At 45.2% G+C, this 24,268-nt stretch overlaps 1 protein-coding gene across 2 annotated transcripts in view; it reads left to right on the top strand.

Moving 5' to 3' along the window:
* OLFM1 (olfactomedin 1) overlaps positions 1-20,821 on the top strand; it is a 44,038-nt gene extending 23,217 nt beyond the window's left edge. For both annotated transcript variants that reach the window (XM_033137102.1, XM_033137101.1), the window contains exons 2-6: positions 4,173-4,322; positions 9,243-9,398; positions 11,847-12,066; positions 18,696-18,802; positions 20,105-20,821. In XM_033137102.1, the coding sequence (XP_032992993.1) occupies positions 4,173-4,322; positions 9,243-9,398; positions 11,847-12,066; positions 18,696-18,802; positions 20,105-20,779 (1,308 nt within the window). In that variant the 3' untranslated portion in view covers positions 20,780-20,821. The remainder of the gene's footprint in view (positions 1-4,172; positions 4,323-9,242; positions 9,399-11,846; positions 12,067-18,695; positions 18,803-20,104) is intronic.
* Positions 20,822-24,268: the final 3,447 nt, after the last annotated feature.

The raw sequence follows: 24,268 nt of genomic DNA on the forward strand, positions 1-24,268 counted from the left end.
TGAGAAGAAGGGAGATCCCAACTAGACATTAGGAAGAACTTTCCAACAGTAAGGTCCATTCGACTGTAGAATGGACTTCCTTGGAAAGTGGTCGACTTCTTCACTGGAGATTTTCAAGCAGAGATTGGATGGCCACCTGTCAGGCATTATTTAGTTGTGATTCCTGCATTGCAGAGGGTTGGGCTGGATTACCCTTCCAATTCCACAGTTCTACGATTCTATGAAACCAATATGCTTTTGGGAATATTCCCTGTTGCTGAGGCTGATGTGCCATTTTTACAGTAGATGTCTCAGTTGAGCAGGGAAGATTAATGATCTATTCAGGGTCAGGAAGAGGGGAGGGAAGAATCTGCTACCCAAACTCTTTTTAGACTGTTCCCTCCACACCCTTCAGATGAAATCCCCCCCCCCAAGAAATCGCTCGGTTGTGATAATTATGGCTATGATTTAAGGTGTCGTTTTGTTAGCCAGTTTCCTGGATTTAGGTTATTTTGGAAAGCAGAAGTCTGGTGTCTTTTCAAGGTGTGGTTTTGGTAATTTGGAAAAGGACCAGAACTCTTGCATATGTGAGCCCCTGGATTTGAAAATAATAATAATAATAATAATAATAATAATAATAATAATAATAATAATAATGTATCCCACCTTTCCTCCAAGGAACTCAAGGTGTATAGTTCTCCTGGCTATTTTATCCTCGCAACAACCCTGTGAAGTAAGTTGGGCTGAGAGCCAGTGACTGGTGTAAGTTTCCTGACTGAGCAGGGCGTTTGAACCCTGGTCTCCCAGATGCTAGTCCAATCCTCTAACCACTATGCCACGCTGGCTCTGTTAAGATATTGTCAACCTATTTCCAGGTGAGAAAGACAAATGGGGAGTTTGAGAGAATGTTGACTTTGGAATCAGTGCCAAAAGGGTGTGTGTTGTTATTTAGGCAGGGTAATGTTGTGGTGGGGGTGGAAGGGGTGTGTTGATGTGGGAAGGGGAGACAGTGTGTGAAAGCAGAAGACACCCCAGTGTCCCAGAAGCTGGGTCAGGGATGGTTTTGCTATGATTCCTGCATTGCAGGGGGTTGGACTAGATGAGCCTTTGGGGTCTCTTCCAACTCTACAATTATATGATCCAGTCATCCCTGACCATCAACCATGCTGGCTGTCGGGGCTGGTGGGAGCTGTAGTTTATTTATTTCATAAAATGCATATAGTGCTTGGTTATATAAAACCTCAATGTAGTCCAACAACATCTGGAAGGCACCAAGCTGGAGTCAACTCTGGCTGGCAGCAGCTCTTTGGGTATGGGAATGAAGAATCTGGGGTCTCAGTCCTCTGTCCCCTTGTCTGAAACATACAGATTAAATGTGAAAGGAACTATTTTCATTTGTAGGGTTTTTTTCCTTCTCCTCCTCCTCCTCCCCCGCCCCCCACTTTGGTGAAACAGACTGACCATAAAGATGCTTTTAAAGTGGTTAATTATTTACAGAGCTACAAAAATAGTCCCTAGAGCCATTCTCTGGAACTCCAAGTACCTGGAAAATTTGGACAAGATGTTTCTCTGTCCATTCTAAAAGAACCACAGTAAACAGTAATGTGCATGATTGCAAATGGAAGGGTGGGAGTTGCCCAGTTTATCTGAGCATTGGGTTCTAAACAACCAGGTTCATACCCTCCTACATTTCTCTGATGAAAATAGGGGTGTCCTATTCCATTAGTAGTAGTAGTAGTAGTAGTAGTAGTACCCTGGACATCTGACTGGGTTGCCCCAGGCACTCTGGGTGGCTTCCAAATAATAATAATAATAATAATACATCAAACATAAAAACTTCCCTGTGCAGGATTGCCTTCAGGTGTCTTCTAAAGGTTGTATAGTTACTTATCTCCTTGGCTTGGGAGTCACAAAATTCCATACCTTCCAACATTTCTCTGATGAAAATAGGAATGTCCTAAAGAAAAGCAGGACATTCTGGGATTAAATCAGAAACCAGGGTGGCTTCTGTAAATCCAGGACTGTCCCTGGAAAATAGGAACACTTGGGGGGGGGGTCTGCTGGTTTCACTCAGAGTAGACCCACTGATATCAATTGGCCAATGTTAGTCACAAGTGTTGATTTTAATAGGCCTGCCCCAAGTATGACTAATGCAGGATACAACTTCATGGAGGAGAGGGCTATCAGTGGCTACTAGTCATGGTGGCTATGCTCTGCTTTCACGGTAAGAGGTAGCAATGCTTCTGAATACCAGTTGTTAGAAGCTGCAGGTGGGGAGAGGGCTGTTGCACTCAAGCCATGCTTGTGGGCTTCCCATATTGGTCATCTGGTTGGCCACTGTGAGAACAGGAAGCTGGACTAGATGGGCTCCCTTTGGAGCCAAGGTCTCCTTAAGGAGGTCTGTTGTGGCAGCAGAACCTCCATACCAGATGATGGGGAATAACAATTGGAGAGTTCCTTGCTTTGCACCGCTTTTCCATGTGGGCGCAAAAAGGGAGATTCAGGGCATGACGCAGATCCCTCCACCTTCAAAGTTAATTGATGTGACTTGATTTCTCAGCATCCCTCCTAATCTCTCTCATGCTCAAATTAAAGGGGTGAAATAACTGCCCTGAGATCTGCAGATAAGATAGACAATGGAGATAGATAGATAGATAGATAGATAGATACCGGTAGATAGATAGATAGATAGAGAGATAGATAGATAGATAGATAGATGTGTGCTGGAGGGGGCCACTTTTTTTGGTTCTTGGGACTTTGCAGTTTACTCTCTATTCAAGACACACCCTTCAGACCCAAACATCACAGTAAAAAGGCAGATTTTTTTTTTTAAATACAACTGTATGATGGCTATGCCCTGCCTTTACAGCTTCTGGATGCCTGTTGCTGGAAACTGCAGGAAGGGAGAGGACTCTTGTGCCTGGGTCCTTCTTTTGGGGTTCCCATAATTGGCACCTGGGTGGCCTCTGTGAGAACAGGAGGCTGGACTAGGTGGACTACATGGCGTGAATCAGCTACAGGGCTCTTCTACCTCCACTGTCAGAGGCAATGTGTCTATGAATACCAGTTGCTGGGAATCACAGGTCTCTTGCACCCAAATACTTCTTTCAGGCTTCCCAGGAGGGGCATCTGGTTGCAGCAGCGTAGCGTGGGTTGCCGCGAGAGCCAAGCGGGGCCTGCCCAGTGCCCACCCACGCAAGGGAGAGCCTGGCTGGCCAATGCAGCTCTTGGTAGGCAAATCCCGCTAATGCCCTCAGAGAGGAGCGCCGGGCCGGGTTGCACTGGGGTCTTCCCTTCCCACCTCCCTCCATCTGTGCCCGCTCAACGTGGGCCTGGGCTGCTCCGGCTGCTGTCCGGAGAGCGCAGTCTGCTGAGCAAAGAGCAAGTGCTTCTGTGGTTGCCAGCCTCTGCTGTGGTCACAGTGGTGAGGCCAGGCTGGGCTCTAGGGCTCAGAGACCCCTTGCAGGCAGGCAGGCAGGCTGGCAGGCATAGAAGCCCCGAGAGCCAATAGAGCCTGCCAGAACCTGCATGGGCAGTGGCAGCAGCCCCTGATGGGCTGCTCTGTCGCCTTTGCAGGGCGGGACAGGAATCCCAACAGAAGCTGTAGGGGTGCCTGGTTGTATGCTTGGGGCCATGCCCCCCCCCCCAGTCTACCCCATGCTATGCCAATGTCTGGTTGTCCTTTCAGAGATGCCTTCAGAAAACCAGGGTCAGGGAGAAATCCAGGGTCAGGGAAGCACCACTGAAAAGGCCCTGTTCCTTCCATAAAAACTTGTTTCTCTTCTTCCTCCTCCTTCTCCCTCATTTTTTCAATCTTTGATCCATTTCTTTATCTTGTCAGTCCTCCCCTTTCTACTTTCTATCTAGCTCCCTATTGTCTGTCTCTCCGGTATGTGGGGAGGGCTATCCTTCATGCATCTACCTGCATTGCCAGTTTCCCACAAGCATCTGGTGGGCTGCTATGGGAACAGAATGCTAGTCTAGATGGCCCATTGGCCTGATCCAGCAGGCTCTTCTTATGTTCCTATGGACCCTATGGAACCTCCAAGTCCAGAGGCAGTTCCTAGGTTCTGTGAGGTATTTGGCCCCTGTGAGAACAGGACGCTGGCCTAGGTGGGCCCCTTTTGGTCTGACCCACCTCTCAGGTTCTTATTCTGTGTTCTCTTATGCTTCCTTCCCCTATGCCAAACCAGGTGTTGCCTACCAACCCAGAAGAAAGTTGGCAGGTCTACAGTTCTGCTCAGGACAGCGAAGGGCGGTGTATATGCACAGTGGTGGCCCCCCAACAGACAATGTGCTCGCGCGACGCCAGGACGAAGCAACTGCGGCAGCTATTAGAAAAGGTAACCAGGTGTCCCAGGAAGACCAGAGGGTGGGAGGGCCTAGTGGCTACTCTGGAATGCAATGCAAACTGAGCTGAGCTTAACTACTGCATAACAAAGTATGGATTTGAGATAAAGATTGCCCAATTGCTCTCTTGTTTTGTTTTTTGTTTTTGTTTTTTTGGAGGGGGGGAGGAATGAATATTTGTAACAAAACTTCAGCTTGAATGTGTGTGTTTCCCTGTGTTTGCCTTGCCCCACAAATACAACCTCTAATGAATTTTGGTGGTAGGTTAATCATCTAAAGTTTTAAGTTGATTAATTGGTGGAACTTGCTTTTAAAACAAACAAAAAACCACAACAGGGGGTTATGTCCCTCTACCTTCCACCAACCTACTACTATAATCTTTAATGAAATTCAGTAGTAGATTAATCTTGCTTTTACAAGCAGGTCCCCCTTTCCGAACACAATGCATCCTGTTTGCTAGGCAAGCATTCACATCATGAGCTGATTACCGGTATTTCCATTATTTCCTGTGGGAGCATTTCTCATCTGGGATCTGTCCTTGCCACTCTCCAAGGTTTCTGCCTTAAAATGGCTGTTGTTGACCAGCAAAACAAAAACAAGTAAGGGAGTGGGTAAACTCCAGCTGCTCAGATATGTGAATCAGCTGTGCATGGAGCGTGGTTTCGGGCTAATTCTTTATGTTCGAGTAACTGAATTGCAGATAATTAATGTTCTGATAGCGGGACCTGCGTGTATTTTTAAAGGGTTGTGTCTCCCATCCTTACTTCACTCCAGAAATACAGCATTTAATGAACTTCAGTGGTAGGTTAATCAACTCAACTTTAGTTGATTAATTGGTGGGGCGGAAAGTTGGGAACTTGTCCCTAAAAAAAAAGTCTATTATTATTATTATTATGTTAGGAAATAGAAAAACTGGTTATGAGTTCCAGCTGAGTCATCCTGAATGTCACCCAACAACTCTCCCTGCAGTGTATAAAATGTTAGTTATTTGCAAAAAAAAATTCATTTGAACCAACTGGTTGAGAAAAAGGCAGTTGGTAAAATGGCTAAAATGTTTAATCTTTGCATAAGGTTCACAGTTCACAATTATGAAATTCTTGCTTTCGATCAGTAGAATTATATTGGTTGGAGAACTCGGACACATAATACCAAGTCCAGTTGTATGGGTCAAAACCTGGGTAATTATGAAACTGTGAGGGGAAAAAAATAATGCATAAAATCACACACACACACACACACACACACCCTTCTCCTGTTCTGAACTGTGGTATCTTTATAGAGGAGTTGGCATTCTCCCTTCTGAGGTACCTTTTATGAGATATAACCCTTCCATGGTTATACCATAAACTTTAAATACCAATGCATGTCTGCTGCCAAACCCTGCAAAATTTCAAACGCAGCAATTGCATGTCTCACATTTTAAATACCTGAGCACCCAGGAGCAGCTACCTAGGGAGAATATCTGACATTTAAAAACTTGCAGGGGGAACTTACTGGGAAGAGCAAATTTTGTTCTGGCTTTGGAAGGGATCAATTAATTTGCTTTCATTAATTCGCTATGCTTGGATGTTACGGTGCTGAAAGCCGCAGGAAAAAAAAATATATTTTTGAAAGCTTGAGGCACTCTGATGCATTCTTGTTAATTAAAACCGTGAAAAGATCAAAGCCTGGGTGTTGTCCCAAATAAATCAGCAACAGGAGTGGGTGAGTATTATTATCATCATCACATTTCCAGTTGGCATGGTTTGCATTACTCTCCATTCACAGAACGCTTTAACATTTTCAAAGAGCCAGTCGGCCCAATTTTCCCCCCGATATTGAAAAAAAAAACCATAGGAAGGAAGCAAAATTAAAATGGAGCACCATGCTGTTGTCTCTCTCCTCCTGGCATTAAAGAAAAGCTCGAGTAAGATGACAGCATGGCCCACATCAAATGCTAGCCAAAAAAAAGGAGTTGTGATATGTAGAGATGTATATTTTACACCAACACTCTCGTGATCTGATTTTAATAGCCTGCAGGGCAGAGAGATCAGAAGAATCTTATTAAGGGATATAATCTTGGGATCTAGGGATTCTTTGCTTAATGGTTTCCACTGATCATGCATAAATTCTTATGAAATGACATCTTTTCTGCCCCCCCTCCCTTTAAATTAATTGGATTCTTGTGGGTGATACCATTATCCCTGGCATTTGGAAGACTATCTGCCAGGATTTGATTAGTATTTCTATATCTATTTTACCTCCAACTCTGGAAGTAAATCTTAGCTGGTCCAGAATTTCTGAATCTTTATTTCTGAATCCTTGCATAGGTTCAAGCTGAAGTCCATTTGAGCTGCTGGTTCCCAAAAAAATTCTAGCCGCCTCCTCCTTGCTTCCATAAACTCATCCCCTGTGCCCCCTACCATACCCTACAAAAAAGAAAAATTCAGAATAGCAATCTGCATAAACCACTAAGAAAGATAATAACAATAAAATTCAAAGCAGTCTCCATGAATTGCACACCTATTCAAAATCCAATTAAAAGTATTTAGTTTAATTAATTCAACAAAATTGGTGAACTTGATCTGTTGATATCAGCTTTTTAAAGTCTGGTAGTCATTTACCTCTCCAGCATGCCCCTGCCACCCGCTTGCCTCTTAGTGCATCCCAGGTAATCCCATCTCCCCACAGTGGGTGGTACTGCCTACTTTGGGAACCATTGATTTAAATGAACACTCCATTTCTGACTGTGGACAGCCATTTACTTCTGGGAGGTTATGTTCTTCCACTGATAATGGCCTCCGAATGATATTCAGAGGTATAGTTCTCCTGAGCATGGAGGTTCCATTGAATGGTTAGAGTTCGTAGCCACCCAGCAGGCTTCCTCTGTGAAGAAAGGTGAACTCTTGTAACTTTTATATTGCGAAAAATCACACCATACCTCATGGAGATTTTTAAGCGGCAGTGCTATCATAGCTTGACCCCTGGGAAGGGAAAGCAAGCTAAATTATGAATGATCAAAGATGGACTAGCCTTAGAGTGGGGGCTTGTACTATACTTCCAGAGGGGAAAGTATCCTCCCAGGAGACTGGCATGTGACAGAGGTGATCCCATAGCTGAAGACATTTTGAAGGATAATATGGTGCCTTCTCCCCATCCCATTTGCAAAAAGGTTCTATGCTTAGGCAAGAAGAACCAGCTGCACAAATATAAGATGGGGGTGCCTGGCTTGCCAGTACTACATGTGAAAAGGATTTAGGGGTATTAGTAGATAACAAGCTTCACATGAGTCACATGAGCTGGGGAATGTTATGTGCTGTGTGTTATGTACACAGCCTAAGTGTATAAAATCAGATTGCATACATGCAATATATTTAAAGCATGCACAAGTGCGCGCGCACACACACACACACACACACACACACAGAGAGAGAATCTTGGGAACTATAGTTTACCCACCACAGATACCAGTTTCTAGCACCCTTCAGAAACTACAGTTCCCATGTTTATTTGTTTTTTTTAATGGTGGGGTTATTTAAATGAATGGTGCATAGCCAGCGTTGGTCTCATTCATTAGATGGCTTTTTACATGGCACCCACCTCTTCCTGAGTCTCTTCTTGTGATTGATGCTGTAATGTATCAAGGTGAGTTCATGGTGCCTAGCAACTGTCTCTATCGCTGGGGCTCCCGCTTTATCTGTATCCAGCAATCGATGACTGTCGGGTGTAAATGAAGAGGTGATCATTCACCTTACAGTGAAGACATCCTTCTTAGTCAAACACACCCAGGCGGTAATGAATCGCCTCCTCTGCTTCAGAAGACAGGTGAGTGAACAGAAGAGTGAAAAAAGAGGCTCCATGATTGTCCTCATTTGCACCAAAGATGATGAGTTTAACTGGTTATAAGAACATTGGGGATGGGCCATAGCACCTACATGCTTATTCAGAACCATGAGGACTAGAATCTTGCTTTATTTTTAGGGGAAGGTTGGTAGCTCAATGGTAGAGCAACTGCTTTGCATGCAGAAGGCCACAGGTTCAAGGCCCAATGGCATCTCCAGGAAGGGCTGAGAGAGAGAGAGACCTGTCTGAAATCCTTCCAGTCAGTGTTGTCAATACTGAAGTAGTTGGATCAGTGGCCTGACTCTACATACTAACACAGCTTTCTGTTTAATTCAACCTTTTATTCAGAACTATGAGGACCAGAATATTCCTTCATTTTTAGGGGAAGGGCAATAGCTCTGTGGGTAGTGCCTGCATCCTCACCAATTTCATGGATAATAAAATGAAACAGCACCATAAGTTCAGACCAGGAGTCCATCCAGTCCAACAGCCAATTCTCATAGTGGGCACCCACAACAAGAACACTCGCCAGATGTTCCCCATTCTCTGGTATGTAGAGCTAATACTCCGTGGGCATGGAGGTTCTTCTATCACAATGGGCATCTATGAAAAGAGCCCCGTTGCATCAGGCCAATGGCCCACAAAGTCCAGTGTCCTGTTATCCAACCAGATGCCCACTAGAGGAGGCCCCACCCCACAGCAGAATTTGAACCCAAGTGTCCTCTCCATTCCTGTAGTTTCCAGCAACTGGTGTTCAGAAGCATTTCTGCTTCCAACCATGGAAGCAGATTATGGCCATTGTGGCCATTGATACCCTTCACCTCCATGAATTTAATTTGTCCAATTCTCTTTAAAGTCTGTGATTCAGAGGGAATACGGCTTCCAGCTGATAGCCACTGATCAGCATGGATTTGTCCATTAGAGTACCAAGCATAAGTAGAAACATATTCACTATTTTTCTTCCATTCACCTGTCTGTTGAAGCTGTGCTTGTGGGGGGGGGGGGAAACTGGCTACTTCTCAAGTTAACGGCTTCTGTTTATCTTCTGTGTGTCCCTGACCTGCCTCCCTCCAACCCACCTTCCTGCTCAGGTACAAAACATGTCCCAGTCAATAGAAGTGTTGGACAGGCGGACCCAGCGGGATCTACAGTACGTTGAGAAGATGGAGAACCAGATGAGAGGCCTGGAGTCGAAGTTCAAGCAAGTGGAAGAGAGTCACAAGCAGCACCTGGCCAGACAGTTCAAGGTGAGCTTGCTTCTTGCCCAGGGGATGAAACTGAGCTGCTTTGGGGGGGGGGGGGAAGAGGGGTCTTAGCTCAGCATGTAGAGGGTTTGGTTTGCATATAGAAGGTCCTAGGCTCAATCCCCAGCTAAAGCTGGGAAGTTCCTCTGCCTGAAACACCGAAGAGCCTCTGCCAGTCAGTGTAGGTATTGCTAAGCTAAATGTACCAATGGCAGAAAAGGGCAGTTTCCTATGTTCCGATAGACTCAACCATTTATTCACAATCATGAGGACTAGAACCTTGTCCAAAGAAAGGCACTAGCTCACTGGTATAGCATCCACTTTGCATGCAGAAGGTTCTGGTTGAATCCTTGACATCACTGGATAGGGTTGGGAAGAGATTCCCTGGCTGAAACCCTGGAGAGCTGCTCCCTGTCAGTGTTGGCAATACTGAGCTAGAGAGACCAATGGTCTGACTCAGTATCCCACAGCTTCCTGTATTCCTATTATTCAGCCCTGTCTTCAGAATTGTGAGCACAAGAACCTTTGTTTGTGTGTGAAGGGCTGTAGCTCAGTGGCAGAGCATGCACTTTGCATGCAGACAGCTCCAGGTTCAATCCCCAGCAGCATCTCCTATTATGGCTTAGAAAGTCCCCTGTCTGAGACCCTGGAGAGCCACTGCTAAGTCAGTGTGGACAATACTGAGCTAGATGGACCAGTGGCCTGCCTCAATATAAAGCAACTTCCTATGTTCCTATTTAATTCAGCCCCTTTTCCAGAACCGTTAGGACCGGAATCCTAGTCTCCTCTTACCTGGAGGTGCCTAGAGCTAAACCATTTTAGGACTGCATCTCATATGCTCTGTCACTGAGTTATGATCTTTCCTCATAGAAAGGATGCAGGGCTGCGCACTAATAGTGCAGTTTACATAAAAGTAATGATTTGAAATCATTGGAAGGTACACACACACACACACACACACACACACTGACACACACCGATGTATTCAATTAGAGGGGGAAGGAAATTGTCCAGCCGCTCAGACTGGCTATTGACCCTGCAGGAGTTATCGCCCCTGCACCAGTTCTATCCACAACTGAATTTAGAAGGGGTTTTTTGCTTTGTTTTTGAGGGGACCTCTTAAACCTCAGGGTCCTTTCCCCTTTGCAACCCTACCATTGACAAAGTTACTGTGTGGATGAGGCAGAAGAGAAGGATCCCATTCACACCATACATTGAAAGCATGACAAAACCACTTTAAGCAGAAAATTCTGGGAGTTCTAGTTTGTTAAGGGTATGCTGAGAGTAGTTAAAAGGCCCCCTTAGTCTCCTCTCAGAGTGGTTTAACAGTCAATGCCTCTTTCAAGGGAACTCTGGGAATTGGAGCCCTTTGAGGAGAAGGGGGGGCGTGTCTCCTAACAATTCTCGGCACTCTGAACAAACTACAGTTAGTAAATCCATAGCTGTTTAAAATAGTATCACAGTTCTTTAAACATAGGGTGTAGCTGTGCCCAAGTCATTAAAGTGTTTTCCTTTTCTTGGGGGTGGGCTGGGGGGGGCATCTGTTTTTCCAGATTGCAATCCCGCTAACTGAATTGACCTCCGAGTAAACCCACCGGGCTTGCTTGAGAGTCAAGCACAGTTAGGAAGACCAGAACCCATTATTTTATTTTGTCTTAATTGATTAATTCATGTTTTAAAAAGAAAAGAAACAGTCTGTTAATAGCTGCTGTCTGTTTAAGGAGGTTAGCAAGCTAGCTGTTCAACCGCCTCTCATTTTCTTGCTTTCAGGGCTAACTTAAAAGAAATTTTAACACCCAATGTCGCACTGACTGAAGAAGCCGTTCATTCCCCCTCCATGTAACCATGAAAAAAAAGCAGAAAGCAGAGAGCCTTTCCCGCCATCCTTTATTTCCTCTTCATTTGATTATTCTTAATTCTTTTTGTTTCCGTTTTTTGGCAAATTAGCACCATTATTCCAGCGTCACAAACAGCCGAGAGTTCTAACTTTTGCATGTAAACTGTTAGAGATGCATTTCATGACTAGTTTTGCAAAAATCCTTGTTGATGCATTATTTATTTATTATTATTATTATTATTATTAATTTATGGAAAAGGGAAAAAAAGAATTTGTGTATGTGACTGAAGCATGTAACCTTAAGATGTTGCATTCTAAAAAAAAAAAGAAAAAAAATTCTAAATAAAGGCCTTTTTTCCCAAATAAGATGGTGTGCTCCAGACTGTTTAATATTATATAATATATTTATATTTATATATCTTTTCCACATTTGGACACCCACCCCCACCCCTACTCAGCAAGCATTAATAATACTAATAATAATGATGGTCTTTTGTTGTGAGGGTGTTGGAGAAAGCACATCCCAGGCAGGCAGCTCTCTTAGAGGTAGGCGAGGGGTGAGCAGGGCTTTTGCAGACCAGAGCATTGAAACCAAGCTTATTTTAACCTTGCAGGCGATTAAAGCGAAAATGGAGGAGCTTAGGCCCCTGATCCCTGTGTTGGAGGAGTACAAGGCCGATGCCAAATTGGTTTTGCAGTTTAAAGAGGAGGTCCAGAATCTGACGTCAGTTCTTAACGAGCTCCAGGAGGAGATTGGCGCCTATGACTACGAAGAGCTTCAGAACAGAGTGTCAAATCTTGAGGAGAGACTCCGGGCTTGCATGCAAAAATTAGGTAGGCCTGCACGACCCAAGCGAGCAGGAGGAGGAAGACCTGCCCTGGTGGAGGAGAGGGCAGGGGGCACATGCCTCTAACCCGTTTAATGTCAACCAGTCACCAAGACTCAAGAGGTTTAGGAGCCATGTGTATAGAGCCAAGCTTTATGTCAAGAGGACATAACCCTTCCTTGAGGGGAAGGGGGCGGTAGTGCAGTGGGTAGAGCATCCGCCTTATGTGCCAAAGACTGCCCGTGCATCTCATGTTAGGGCTGGGGAAAGACTTGCTGGAGAGCTGCTGCCAGTCAATGTCAGAAACACTAGCTGTGATTCCTGCACTGCAAGAGGGGGGAGGGACAAGATGACTCTTGGGGTCCCTTCATATGATTCTATGACCTTGACAGATGGTGGCCTCTCCTTTATTGGAAGTTTTTAAGCAGAGTTTGGATGACCATCTGTCAGGGATTCTTTAGCCTTGATGCCTTCATTCCAGGGAGTTGGGCTAGATGACTCTTGGGGTCCCTTCCAACTTTACAATTCTATAATTATATGATTCTACTGGGCAAGATACACCAATAGTATAAAGTAGCTTCCAGTGTTCCTATTTAAGGCAACCCTTTATTGAAAACAATGAGGACTAGAACCTTACCTTATTCTTAGCGGGATGACCATAGCTCAGTGGCAAAGCATCTGCTGTTTATCGTCCCAGGAGGTCCCAGGTTCTATCTCTGACATGCATAGCTAGAGCTGGGGAAATACCCTTTTCTGAAAGCCTGGAGAGCCAGTGTCCATTTGGCCCCTTAATTCTGAACAATGGGGACTAGAAATGTAATATTTTAGGGGAGAGTCCATAACACAGAGGCAGAGCATGTATTTTGCATGCAGAAATCCCCACGGTCAGTCCCAGGGGTTGGAAATGCCCCCCTGGTCTAAAACTCTGGGAAGCTGTTGCCAGTCAGGACAGATAGTACTGCACTAGGTGGGGCTTGTGTTCCTAACCTAGCACCTGTTTCAGTGCCAAGGTTTTAACCATGGAAAAGAGGGGGGGGGGAGAGAAAGAATGAGAGAAAGCATGGGCAAAGGTGCTCATGAGGTGGTGCAGAGTGCATTTCCTTGAGTCTCCATAGGATCTCCACAGATCAGGAATCAGGTTTCCAAACTGGGAGGTGTTGTTTGGTTGGACTCCAAAGTATCAGACAGCATGTTTCAGCTGTGGGGCTTTGGGTCAAGTGATTCTTGGACAACACACACACACAGGGAGCCACTTTGGAAGTGATAGGGAGTACTTCAATATGTGTTTAGGGTGTGTGCGCGCATTTGCTGTACAGAGAGAGAAGTGAAAAATCCCACTGAACAAACAAATCATTGCAAGGACCAAAATATGTTCTTTGGCAAGCACTCTGAACATGCTCAGAGATACTCTCCTTTTTATCCAGTTTGCAAAAATGGAGGAGGAAGGGGGGAATAAGTCCCAGCTACTGCATGATTATGGTTCCAGCCCCCAACATGTCCTAGATGACTATAAGCTGGTCTGTGAACTTGGAGACAGTGATGCTCTTGCCTTGTTCTACATCACACATTCCTGGAATGCATTGCTCATTGGTTACCTTTGGGTCAAAGTTCAAAGGAGAACCTTGAAAGGAAACAAATGATTCAGGTAGCAAGGATATTGTTCATTAACTGCACACGTCAGCACATTCACACATTAGGGAGATTTCGTAAGCATTGGAGTGATGCCCACAATTCTGTGCCAGGAGATAGGATTGCCATTCAGAAGGTCCCAGGTCCAATCCCCAACAGATCTCCAGGTACATCCTATCTGAAATTCTGATGAGCTGCTGCTTGTCAGCATCCACTGAAGTGGATCAGGGGTCACCAACCTTTCTGGAGTGCGGTTTTCCAGGGGGGGGGGGACTACCAGCCATCAAATGGTTGCCATGGAGGCAAATGCTGGGAATCACAAGCAGGGAGAGTTGCTGCTTCTGTGCTCAGGTTCTGCTCATTGGCTTCCTATTGTAGCATCCAGTTCTCCTGTGGGAACAGGACACGAGACTTTAGAGGTCCCCTTTGACTTGATGTAGCACCCAGGCTCTCTTTATGCTTATTACGGACACAGAACTATGAAGTTGTGGTCACCCCCCCAACATCCTGCTGCTGATCCTTTTACTCCTACTCTCTGGGTCCACAACAGGTAGACCTTAGGCCCTATCTGTTTTCCTGGAGGGTGACTTCTGCTCTGCTGCCCTTCAGTTTCCAACAAAATAGGTGGCTGGATGAGACTGCTTGAAAGGATGAGATGGAGCCTTTTCCTTGTTTCCCGTTACTCCTGTCTCAAAGTGCCAAATGAATCAGTTGTAGCCAATGATACCCCTACTTAGAGAAGACCCACTGAACTGATGGATGTGGCAAATTTAGGTATATTAATTGCACTACCTCTTTTCTGAGTAGAACTTAAGTTGGATGCAACCATAATTGCCCAGTGTTATTTATTGATTATATGCCGCTTACATGCCAAATTGGCCTCTTAGCGGTTTACAACTCTTAAGACCAATCCGTAATTAAAATAGGCAATAACAATTCCATTGGGGCACTAAGACATGCTTCATTAAAATAAAACAAGCAATTGAGAAGCAAAACAGGGTAATGGCTGGACAGGTGTGTTCTCAGGAGTCAGCAGGGCTCATGTTTCAAATCACTGCACTGAAGACCCCTAGTCTGCCCACTTTCTGATTCACCAACTCTGTAACAAGGGCCAAATTATTATCTTCTATTTCATACACACACATTCATCAGAACTTCAAAACCTGGGTGTTGAGTACTTTGACAAACTGAGATCATTTTGAAAAAGGATAAGATGCATTCTCTGAACCCACTTTTTTTGAGGGGTGTAAGTTTTCAGTGTGGGACAGAAAAAGGCATAAAATTGTACATTCATTCAGAATGAGAGCCAAAGCATTGCTCTCATTCCACATAGGCTTTATGACGCCTGGGGGTGTAACAGTACGGCCTCGACCTGCTCAGAATGCGATCCCCAATAAGATGTTAGATCTTAGCAAATGGCACCAATTGGGGCAAGGAGGGGAATGTGTTGATACAGGTAATGTGGAGGTAGGAAACAGTCACAGGAACTGTGAGCAAAATTTTGGAGTGGTTGTTTCCCCAGCCACCTCTTTCCACACATTATCATTTGGTGAAGCCAGTAAATGGATGCTTGGTTCATATATCTGTGAATGCTAGTAAATGAAGTTTATATAAGAACATAAGGAGAGGCCTGCTGGATCAGGCCAATGGCCCAACTAGTCCAACATCCCATTCTCACAGTGGCCAACCAAATGCTTCAATGGGAAACTCAATCAGGACCTGAGCAAAAGAGCCTCCTCAACTCCTGGGGTTTCCAACTGGTTTTTAAGAAACATTGCTCTCTCCAGCTGTGGAGTCAGAGCACAGCCATCATGGCTGGTAGCCAGCAATGGGCCTCTGCTCCATGAATTTTCCCAGTCCTCTTTTAAAGCCATTCAAATCAATGACCATCACTCCCTCCTGCAGGAGTGAGTTCAATAGTCTTAACTATTTGCTGTATGAAGGAGCACATCCTTTTATCTGCCCCAAGTCTCTATCCACTTTCTCCATGCCATGCATCATTTTAGAAGCTTCTATCATGTCTCCTCTTCCTTGCCTCTTCCTTAAACTATAAAGTCCAAAATGCTGCAGCCTTTCCTCCTAAGGGAGTCACTCCATCCCCTTGATCATTTTGGTGGTCCTTTTCTGAACCTGTCTGAGGTGAGGGGACAAAAACTGAACACAGTACTCAATATGTGGCCACACCATAGAATTGTATAACAGCATTATGTTTCAATTCAGCAGTTTTATTTTCAATTCCATTCCTAATTATGTTCCAAGGTGTACTTTGAGCCCCCTGTTTTGAGTGTGAGGTACACATAAATTTATGGAACTGGCTGGGGGTTTGTGTTCCCAATAACATCTAGGGTCCCAGACAAGAATGCAGGAAGGAAGGTCCATGGAAGGCTGTCTTGAACCAGATTCTTTCTGGAGAGGTCAGGACCCTGGACAGAGACAAAGGCGCAGGGTGGAATACATGTGGAGCACACATGTCAGGACCATGGACCTTGCAACTGACAGCAGGAAACCCCTATTTCAGGCATGGCCAAACTTGGCCCTCCAGCTGTTTGGGGACTACAACTCCCATCATCCCTAGCTAACAAGACCAGTGGTCAGGGATGATGGGAGTTGTAGTCCCAAAACAGCTGGAGGGCCACGTTTGGCCATGCTTGCCCTATTTGGACATACTCGGAACTGATCCTGGGACCTTTTGCATGTGAAACATGTAAAAAAAAAAAAGCCAATCTCCTGAACTGCCTTAAACTGAGTCCATCAGAGAACTGATCCATCTAAATCAGAGGTCGGCAACCTCCAGCCCATGGGCCAGATGCGGCCCACAAAGGTCATTTTACTGGCCCACGAACTGCCCGCCAACCGAGTCGCCCACTTGGCAAGCCTCCCACACATGGCACAAGGACTTGCCGAGCGGTGCCGGAAATTGCATCTGTGCACACGCAGATACTGGAAATTGCGTCTGCACATGTCCAGATCCCGAAAATCCCTTCTGCGCAGGCAGATTTTTGGTGTCTGGGCATGCATAGATGTGATTTTCAGCATCGCATTGCGCATGTCCGGCCCACGGACACTCTCTGTGGGCTTGATCCGGCCCATGGCCGGATAACCTTGCCGATGCCTGATCTAAATCCATGAGAGAGGAAGAGGGGTCTTCGGACATCTCCCAACACCCTTAACAAACTATAGTGCCCAGAATTCTTTGGAGGAAGTCATGATGGTTTAAAGTGGCATCATAGTGCTGATGTGAACATGGCATAGGCAGTCCTAACAGCATTGAAAACATCAAGGAACTCTCAGTTAATACAGTGGCATGCCAGTGATAAAAAATGCCAGCTTAGATGACTGAGAAGCACTATAACGTTTGGCTCAATAGCAACTGGCAAATACCAATTACCCAACAAATCAGTGGTTTTGTAAGCAAGAGTGAAAACATGAAAGAGTTTTCTCTGCTCCATCATCAAAAGTCCTGATTCTGGTCAATTTCCTTTCTTTGCTCCTTTGCACCATTAGCATCCCAGCTGTTTTCAGAACAATTTCCTTTCTTAGGAGTGCCAGAAGGCAGTTTTCTTAATAAGGCTGCTGTTTGTTAAGAGAAGGAGGCCACTGGATGTGGCTGACAATTCTCAATTTAATTACCATTAATTAGAGAAGGAGGAGGGAGTCATGGGCACTGTAATCACTCTAATGCACCGTGGTGGTGATGTCAGCTGCTGTTTGGAATGTGCTGTTCAGATCTCCACTACTGCCCATTGTTTAGCACTTTTACAGCTGACTTGAGCTTACATTTTGCTATCCAGAAAGAATCCTAGAATTGGAGAGTTGGAACCCCAGGGGTCTAGTCCAATCCCCTGCAATGCAGGAGTCACAGCCAAAGAATCCCCAACAGATGGCTATCCGACCTGTGTGGATGATCATTGGATGATCCAAGAAGGGAACCCCTGTTGTGTCTCACAAAACCACTCTTTTTGTTTTTGTTTTCACCTGAGCAGTTTATGAGTGTTTCGTGGCATCACAAACACCCTGGATGGTGATAGAATCATAGGATGGTTGAATTGGAAGGTTCCCAAAGGGCCATCTAGTCCAACTCACTGCAATGCAAGGGGCTACATGCCTATCTGGGTGCAAGGTGCATTGGAATCCTAACATCCTGTGTCTCCTTCACTCACTTTGGTAAGGTCATCTCCAGGTAACAACTGGGAAAGCCCTGAAACCCTGGAGAGCTTCTGCCAGTCAGTGCTAACAATGCTTATCTGGATGAACCTGTGGTCTGGCTCAGTTAAAGGCAATGCCCTGTGTTCCCTCTTGAAAGCGGAGTGCTTTCTTTGTAAACTCAGTTTTTGAAAAGAGGGAATTTCCTTGCAGATGGATAGAACAAAAGAAGCTAAGAAGAGCTCAGCTGGATGAGGCCAATGGTCCATCTAGTCCAGCACCTTGTTCTCACAGTGGCCAAGGAGAAGTGCCAATGTGAAATCCATAAGCAGGACCTGAGCACAACAGCAACACTCTCCCCACTTGTGATTTCCCAGCAACTGGCATTCAGAGCTAGACTCCCCTTGAGCATGGAGGTTCTGCTCTCACAGTTGACCTCCACATGGAGAGCATTGCTGGTGGCCCATCTAGTCCAACATCCTGTTCTCGCAGTGGCCAACAGATGTTTATTATGGGAAGCCCCAAGCAAGACTGAGCACAATAACAACTCTCCCCTCCTGCAGTTCTCAGCAAATGTTATTCAGAGTATGGCCACCAGGGTTAGAAAAGGGTCTACTCAAGACACAGTGAAGTGTATACCTGTATAAGAATTCTGCACATGGTCTGCTAATGTTTACAGGGGCTTTCCTGTTCACATTCAGTGATAGTGCTCCAGCCAAGGATCTGACTGGGTGGCTGATGAAATGGAAAGCCATCCCTCCCCCCCCCCAAAAAAAAATCCCAAGATAATAGCTGATTTAGACAGGGCACCATTAAAAAAATCACATAGTTTGCTCACTCCCATTGTGTTCAACCTTTCTGCAGCCTGTGGGAAACTGACAGCAATAAGTGACCCAATCACAGTCAAGACATCTGGATCCAGGTTTGGCTCATGGATGACAGACCCACTAGCTCCAGAGGGTGAGAGCAAGGTAAGATGATGAACCTCACTGCATCTGTAATATGATCCTGAGCTTCTTCCTTTGATCCCATACTAAACCATGGACAGAATGACAAGGGATATTTGACAGTTCCCATTCACAGAATTATGCTTTCATAAACACACACACACACACAAACACACACACACACACACACACACACACACACACCTTTTCATTGTTTCTCAAAATTTGTCCATTATTTCACAGCTCGGAGCCAGGTTCCCTAAGGAACTGCCTTGCCCCATATATTCCTATGCTCCTTAGATGGGATGCTGCAGAGAGTGTCTCATGCCCTTTAGTATGTACTAGAAATGGGGCTTTTTAAAATCATCACTCGATTGCAGGGTATTTAATTACTATATTGCTCTACAGGACATGCAGTTAAATGTGTGAACTGACTCTGTAGAAATATATTCCATCTGCAATGGTATTGTGGAGACCCCAGTTTCCCAACTGAACCCACAAGCTGTTGATTAGCATTGAAGCACATGGTTGAATTAGTTCTCAGTTCATTCTTGCTGCTATTTACAACAGGCAGCAAAGCAGAATGTTGCATACAACTACACAGAGTAGACCAATTTAAATTAGTATACCTAAGTGGGTCAAATCCAGCAACATAAGAAGAGTCTGCTAGATGAAGCTAAAGGCCCATCTAGTCCATCATCCTGTTCTCACAGTGGCCAACCAGATGTCCATTATGGAAAACCAGTAAACAGGACCTGAGCCAAAGAGCTCTCTCCCCTCCTGCAGTTTCCAACAACTAGCATTCAGAAGCACAGCCATCGTAGCTGGCAGTCATTGGTAGCCTTCTCTGTGAATTTGGCTCCTCTTTTAAAGCCATCTAGGTTGGTGGCCATTACTTCTTCTTGTGGAATTGAGTTTCATAGTTTAACTACGCTCTGCATGAAGAAGCCCTTCATTTTATCTGTCCTGGATATTGCAACATTCATCTTCTTGGAATGTCCATGAGTTCTAACCTTATGAGAGAGGGAGAGAGAGAAAAATCTCTCTCCACTTTTTCCATGCTGTGCATAATTTTATAAACGTCCTACACCCTAAGGTCCCAGGCATTAAAATAAATAAAAAACCATTTAAAACAACTGACAAACACATATATAAGGTGGCTCCTAAAAACATGCACGTCAAGTGTCAAAAGCCTGGGTAAAGAGGATAATGGATCTACTCTGAGTAGGACTAACTTTGGACACAACCTGGTATCTATACAGAATGTTTCTCAAACATCTTTTTTTCCTTCTTCCTAATGCTGATATCTGTATGCATTTTCTGTAGGTCTGGTATATGGACAGCTATCACAACAATCGCTTTGTCCGGGAGTACAAATCCATGTCCGATTTCATTAACACAGACAACTTCACCTCCCACCGCCTCCCTCACCCATGGTCTGGGACAGGACAAGTGGTCTATAACGGCTCCATCTTTTTCAACAAATACCAAAGCCACATCATAATCAAATTTGACTTGAAAACGGAGACCATCCTTAAGACTCGTAGCCTGGACTATGCCGGCTATAACAATGTCTACCACTATGCCTGGGGTGGCCACTCGGACATTGACCTCATGGTGGATGAGAATGGCCTGTGGGCCGTCTATGCCACCAACCAGAATGCGGGGAACATTGTCATCAGCAAGCTGGACCCCAACACTTTGCAGAGCATCCAGACTTGGAACACCAGTTACCCCAAACGCAGCGCTGGAGAAGGGTTCATAATTTGTGGCACATTATATGTCACCAATGGTTACTCGGGGGGTACGAAAGTGACCTACGCCTATCAGACCAACACCTCCACTTACGAATACATCGATATCCCCTTCCTAAACAAATACTCCCACATTTCCATGTTGGACTACAACCCCAAGGACAGAGCCCTCTATGCGTGGAACAACGGTCATCAAATCCTTTACAACGTCACCCTCTTCCACGTGGTTCGATCAGACGAATTGTAGTCCACTTTTTTTCGTCGGGAAAGGAACTGAACCATTTAACAACAACAAAAAAAACCTGGAAGGGGTACATACTATGGAAATATATTTTAAAAGAAAAAAATAGATATAGAAATGGAAAACAGCTGCCAAAATGTCAATGTGGGAGTCTCCGGTATTTAAACCTGCAAGAGATCTGCGCTCATACCTCTCCGAATTTTCAATCAAACATCTAACTCGTGTTATAGACCTTTGGGAGGGGGGGAAATGAAACCAACTTATTTGCAGCTGGAACTGCACTTGACAAATTAATTTTCAGTTCTTGGGTGTCTTATTTTTCAAGGGCAGGTGGTCTGTCTGTTCTCTTTCCCTACTGTTCTGATAGCAAAGTTGTAGTTATAAAGTACAAAGTAAAAGGCGATGACTGTTGGGGGGGGGGGACTTTATCATGGGGATGGGGGGAGGGGGAAACACCTGATTCTTCAATTGCTCTCTTATTTTTTGGTGCATTGCATGGACAGTTCCTTCCATCACAGCCAGCTATGATGAGGTGTTGAAGTTGACTCACATCAACGGGCTTCTCAATTTTAATTTTTTTATTTTACTTTTAGAAGGAATGTTGCAGGTAGATATTGTCTCCCATGGCGCCTACTCTCGAGTATTTCACTCTCTACTTCTTCTTTTTTTAAAAAAAACAACAACAAATATCTCCCCCCTCTGTGTTTTATGTCACCTTTAGATTCATTGTCCTGGGACCCAAAGTAGCTAATGGATCTGTGTCTCTTTAAGTAGATATAAATACACAAATAAAAAAATTGAAAAAAATATATAAAAAGGTATGTATTATGGACAAGTTGTTGTACCCAAATATTTGTTTGAACATGTATCCAGCCAATATCTTGTACAATGTTATGTCTGTTATTAACCAGAGGTGGTAAAAAAAAAAAACTTTGTATGTCCAAGTTTATGCAATGAATGTTGTAAATGCCAATGATGTCATTTGGATTAATAAATGAAGGTTTCATATCTTAAAAAGTGATTAAAGGTGTGGTGTTTAAATTCATAGCACCATAGAACTGTAGAGTCAGGGTTGTATGGGGTGTGTGGGGCATTAGAAGAGGGACAGTACCTTTGTTGGGGGACACATCTTGCTTCTAAGGTACTTCATACACTTTTGTTCCCCACTCTTACCTGTGTTTCCTAGAAGCTGTCTGCAAGTGACAGTGGCCACATCCCGGGAAATGGCTTTGACTGGCTGGCTAAAATAGCTGAAGGTGGGTCTCAAACCCTCAGTGAGTTAGGGATTTCGTCTGCATATGAAGACAGGCTTTGGTAGAAGAAGAAGAAGAAGAAGAAGAAGAAGAAGAAGAAGAAGAAGAAGAAGAAGAAGAAGAAGAGGAGGAGGAGGAGTAGTAGTAGTAGTAGTAGTAGTAGTTTGGATTTGATATCCCACTTTTCACTACCCGAAGGAGTCTCAAAGCGGCTAACATTCTCCTTTCCCTTCCTCCCCCACAACAAACACTCTGTGAGGTGAGTGGGGCTGAGAGACTTCAAAGAAGTGTGACTAGCCCAAGGTCATCCAGCAGCTGCATGTGGAGGAGCGGAGACAAGAACCCGGTTCCCCAGATAACGAGTCTACCGCTCTTAACCACTACACCACACTGGCTCTCCAGTGTGGTAGACTGAGTGGATGAGACCACTAGTGGGCCAACAGTCAAAAAGGTGGTTTCTGCAGCTGGGGCTTGTCAATCTGAGAAGGTAGCCCTTCTCGGAGAAGGAAAACTCTGCTCCTCAACCTTTATTGCCTTGTGGGATATACTTGGGAAAAGAAAAGGCTTAAGGAGTAAACCTACACAAATCTGGAGTGGGGTCCCTAAGGGGGTTGGGTGGCGCCTTGTACATCTCCTTTGGGAAACTCCTCCAACCAAGTTGGTGCCAAATGCATTGCTCTAGTTTCCTTTGGACTACATCAGCGAGGCCAAGAGGGGTGTTGTGTTGTCTGGACACCCCAGGACCTCCATACACACTGACGCGGGTGTCGCTGTGGGTTAAATCACAGAGCCTAGGGCTTGCTGATCAGAAGGTCGGCAGTTCGAATCCCCGCGATGGGGTGAGCTCCCGTTGCTCGGTACCAGCTCCTGCCCACCTAGCAGTTTGAAAGCACGTCAAAAGTGCAAGTAGATAAATAGGTACCGCTCCGGCAGGAAGGTAAACGGCGTTTCCGTGCGCTGCTCAGGTTCACCAGAAGCGGCTTTGTCATGCTGGCCACATGACCCAGAAGCTGTATGTCAGCTCCCTCGGCCAGCAACGCAAGATTAGTGCCACAACCCCAGAGTCGGACACGACTGGACCTAATGGTCAGGGGTCCCTTTACCTTTTACATCAGCGAGGCCAAGAGGGGTGTCATGTTGTCTGGGCACCCCAGGACCTCCATACACACTGCGCTGCTAACTCAGCAGTTTGACTTCACCCCCAGAGGCAGCCTCCATTGTCTCTCAAGGCAGATAGATGCCAACAACCATTAGAAGGGACCCCAGAGGTCATCTAGTTCAACCCCCTGCCATGCAAGAAACACAACAAGCCTGGGTGAGGGTGGGGGGAGGCCCTCATACAGGCTATACAAACCTTATTAGTTTGCTTCAAACACTTCACACTTTTGGTGTAATGTGAACCATGTCTTGAGGAGCACATCCCCCACATCTGGATGTGCTGAGAGAAGGGTGCCAGGCGCACTGGGTTACTATAGCAACACCAGCCAGGTCGACTGCATGCCTTGCTGAGCCATTCACCCCCCCCCATTGGTCCAGGCTGTATGCCTATGTGTAGAGACGGGTATCATAATCTCCAGGGCATTGCTTTCATTATGTCTAGTCCTGTTGCATGTTCATGTCCTGCCCTGTTTTGCTGAAAGGATCTCACTCTGAATCTGTGAGAGTCAGGGGAAGAGACTGTGGGTTTTTCATAGTTAGCTAGCGTGACGATAGTGTTAGTGGATCTCTCCATACATATGCATCTTTACTTCAAAGGCCATAAGGAGTGCACATAGTAGATAGCAGTGTTTAGCTTTTCCTTGCATCTGAAGACAATAAACACTTGGTTACTTTGAACTGTGTGGGAGAGGAGTTTTCCTCTTAATTGGGGACTCTGGAAGAGAATGCTCTGCTGGGAGCAGGAAATCTCTGAAGACTCTGCTGGGGCTCCACATACTCTGCAGATAACATCACACTGGTTGGGGTGTGGTGAATGACCAACTGACTTCCACAAGTCACCAACACACACAACCTAGGAGATAGCTGATGAACATGCCTTCATGCCTTCATGCCTTCATGCCTCACTTTCAATGCTGCCCCCAAACTATGGGAGCTTTTCAAAAAGCCAAAGCATACCATCCGCTCCCTGTGGCCCCTCTGGTGTGCAAGTTAACTGAATTGGGTAGCTGTTGGGAGCATCCACAGCATATTACTTTTCAGAAAAGCAGAGGTTTGTTCCACTGGGAGAGCTGACAGATCTTTA

This window comes from Lacerta agilis, chromosome Z (genome assembly GCF_009819535.1).
Source record: "Lacerta agilis isolate rLacAgi1 chromosome Z, rLacAgi1.pri, whole genome shotgun sequence".
Classification (NCBI taxonomy): Eukaryota; Metazoa; Chordata; class Lepidosauria; order Squamata; family Lacertidae; genus Lacerta; species Lacerta agilis.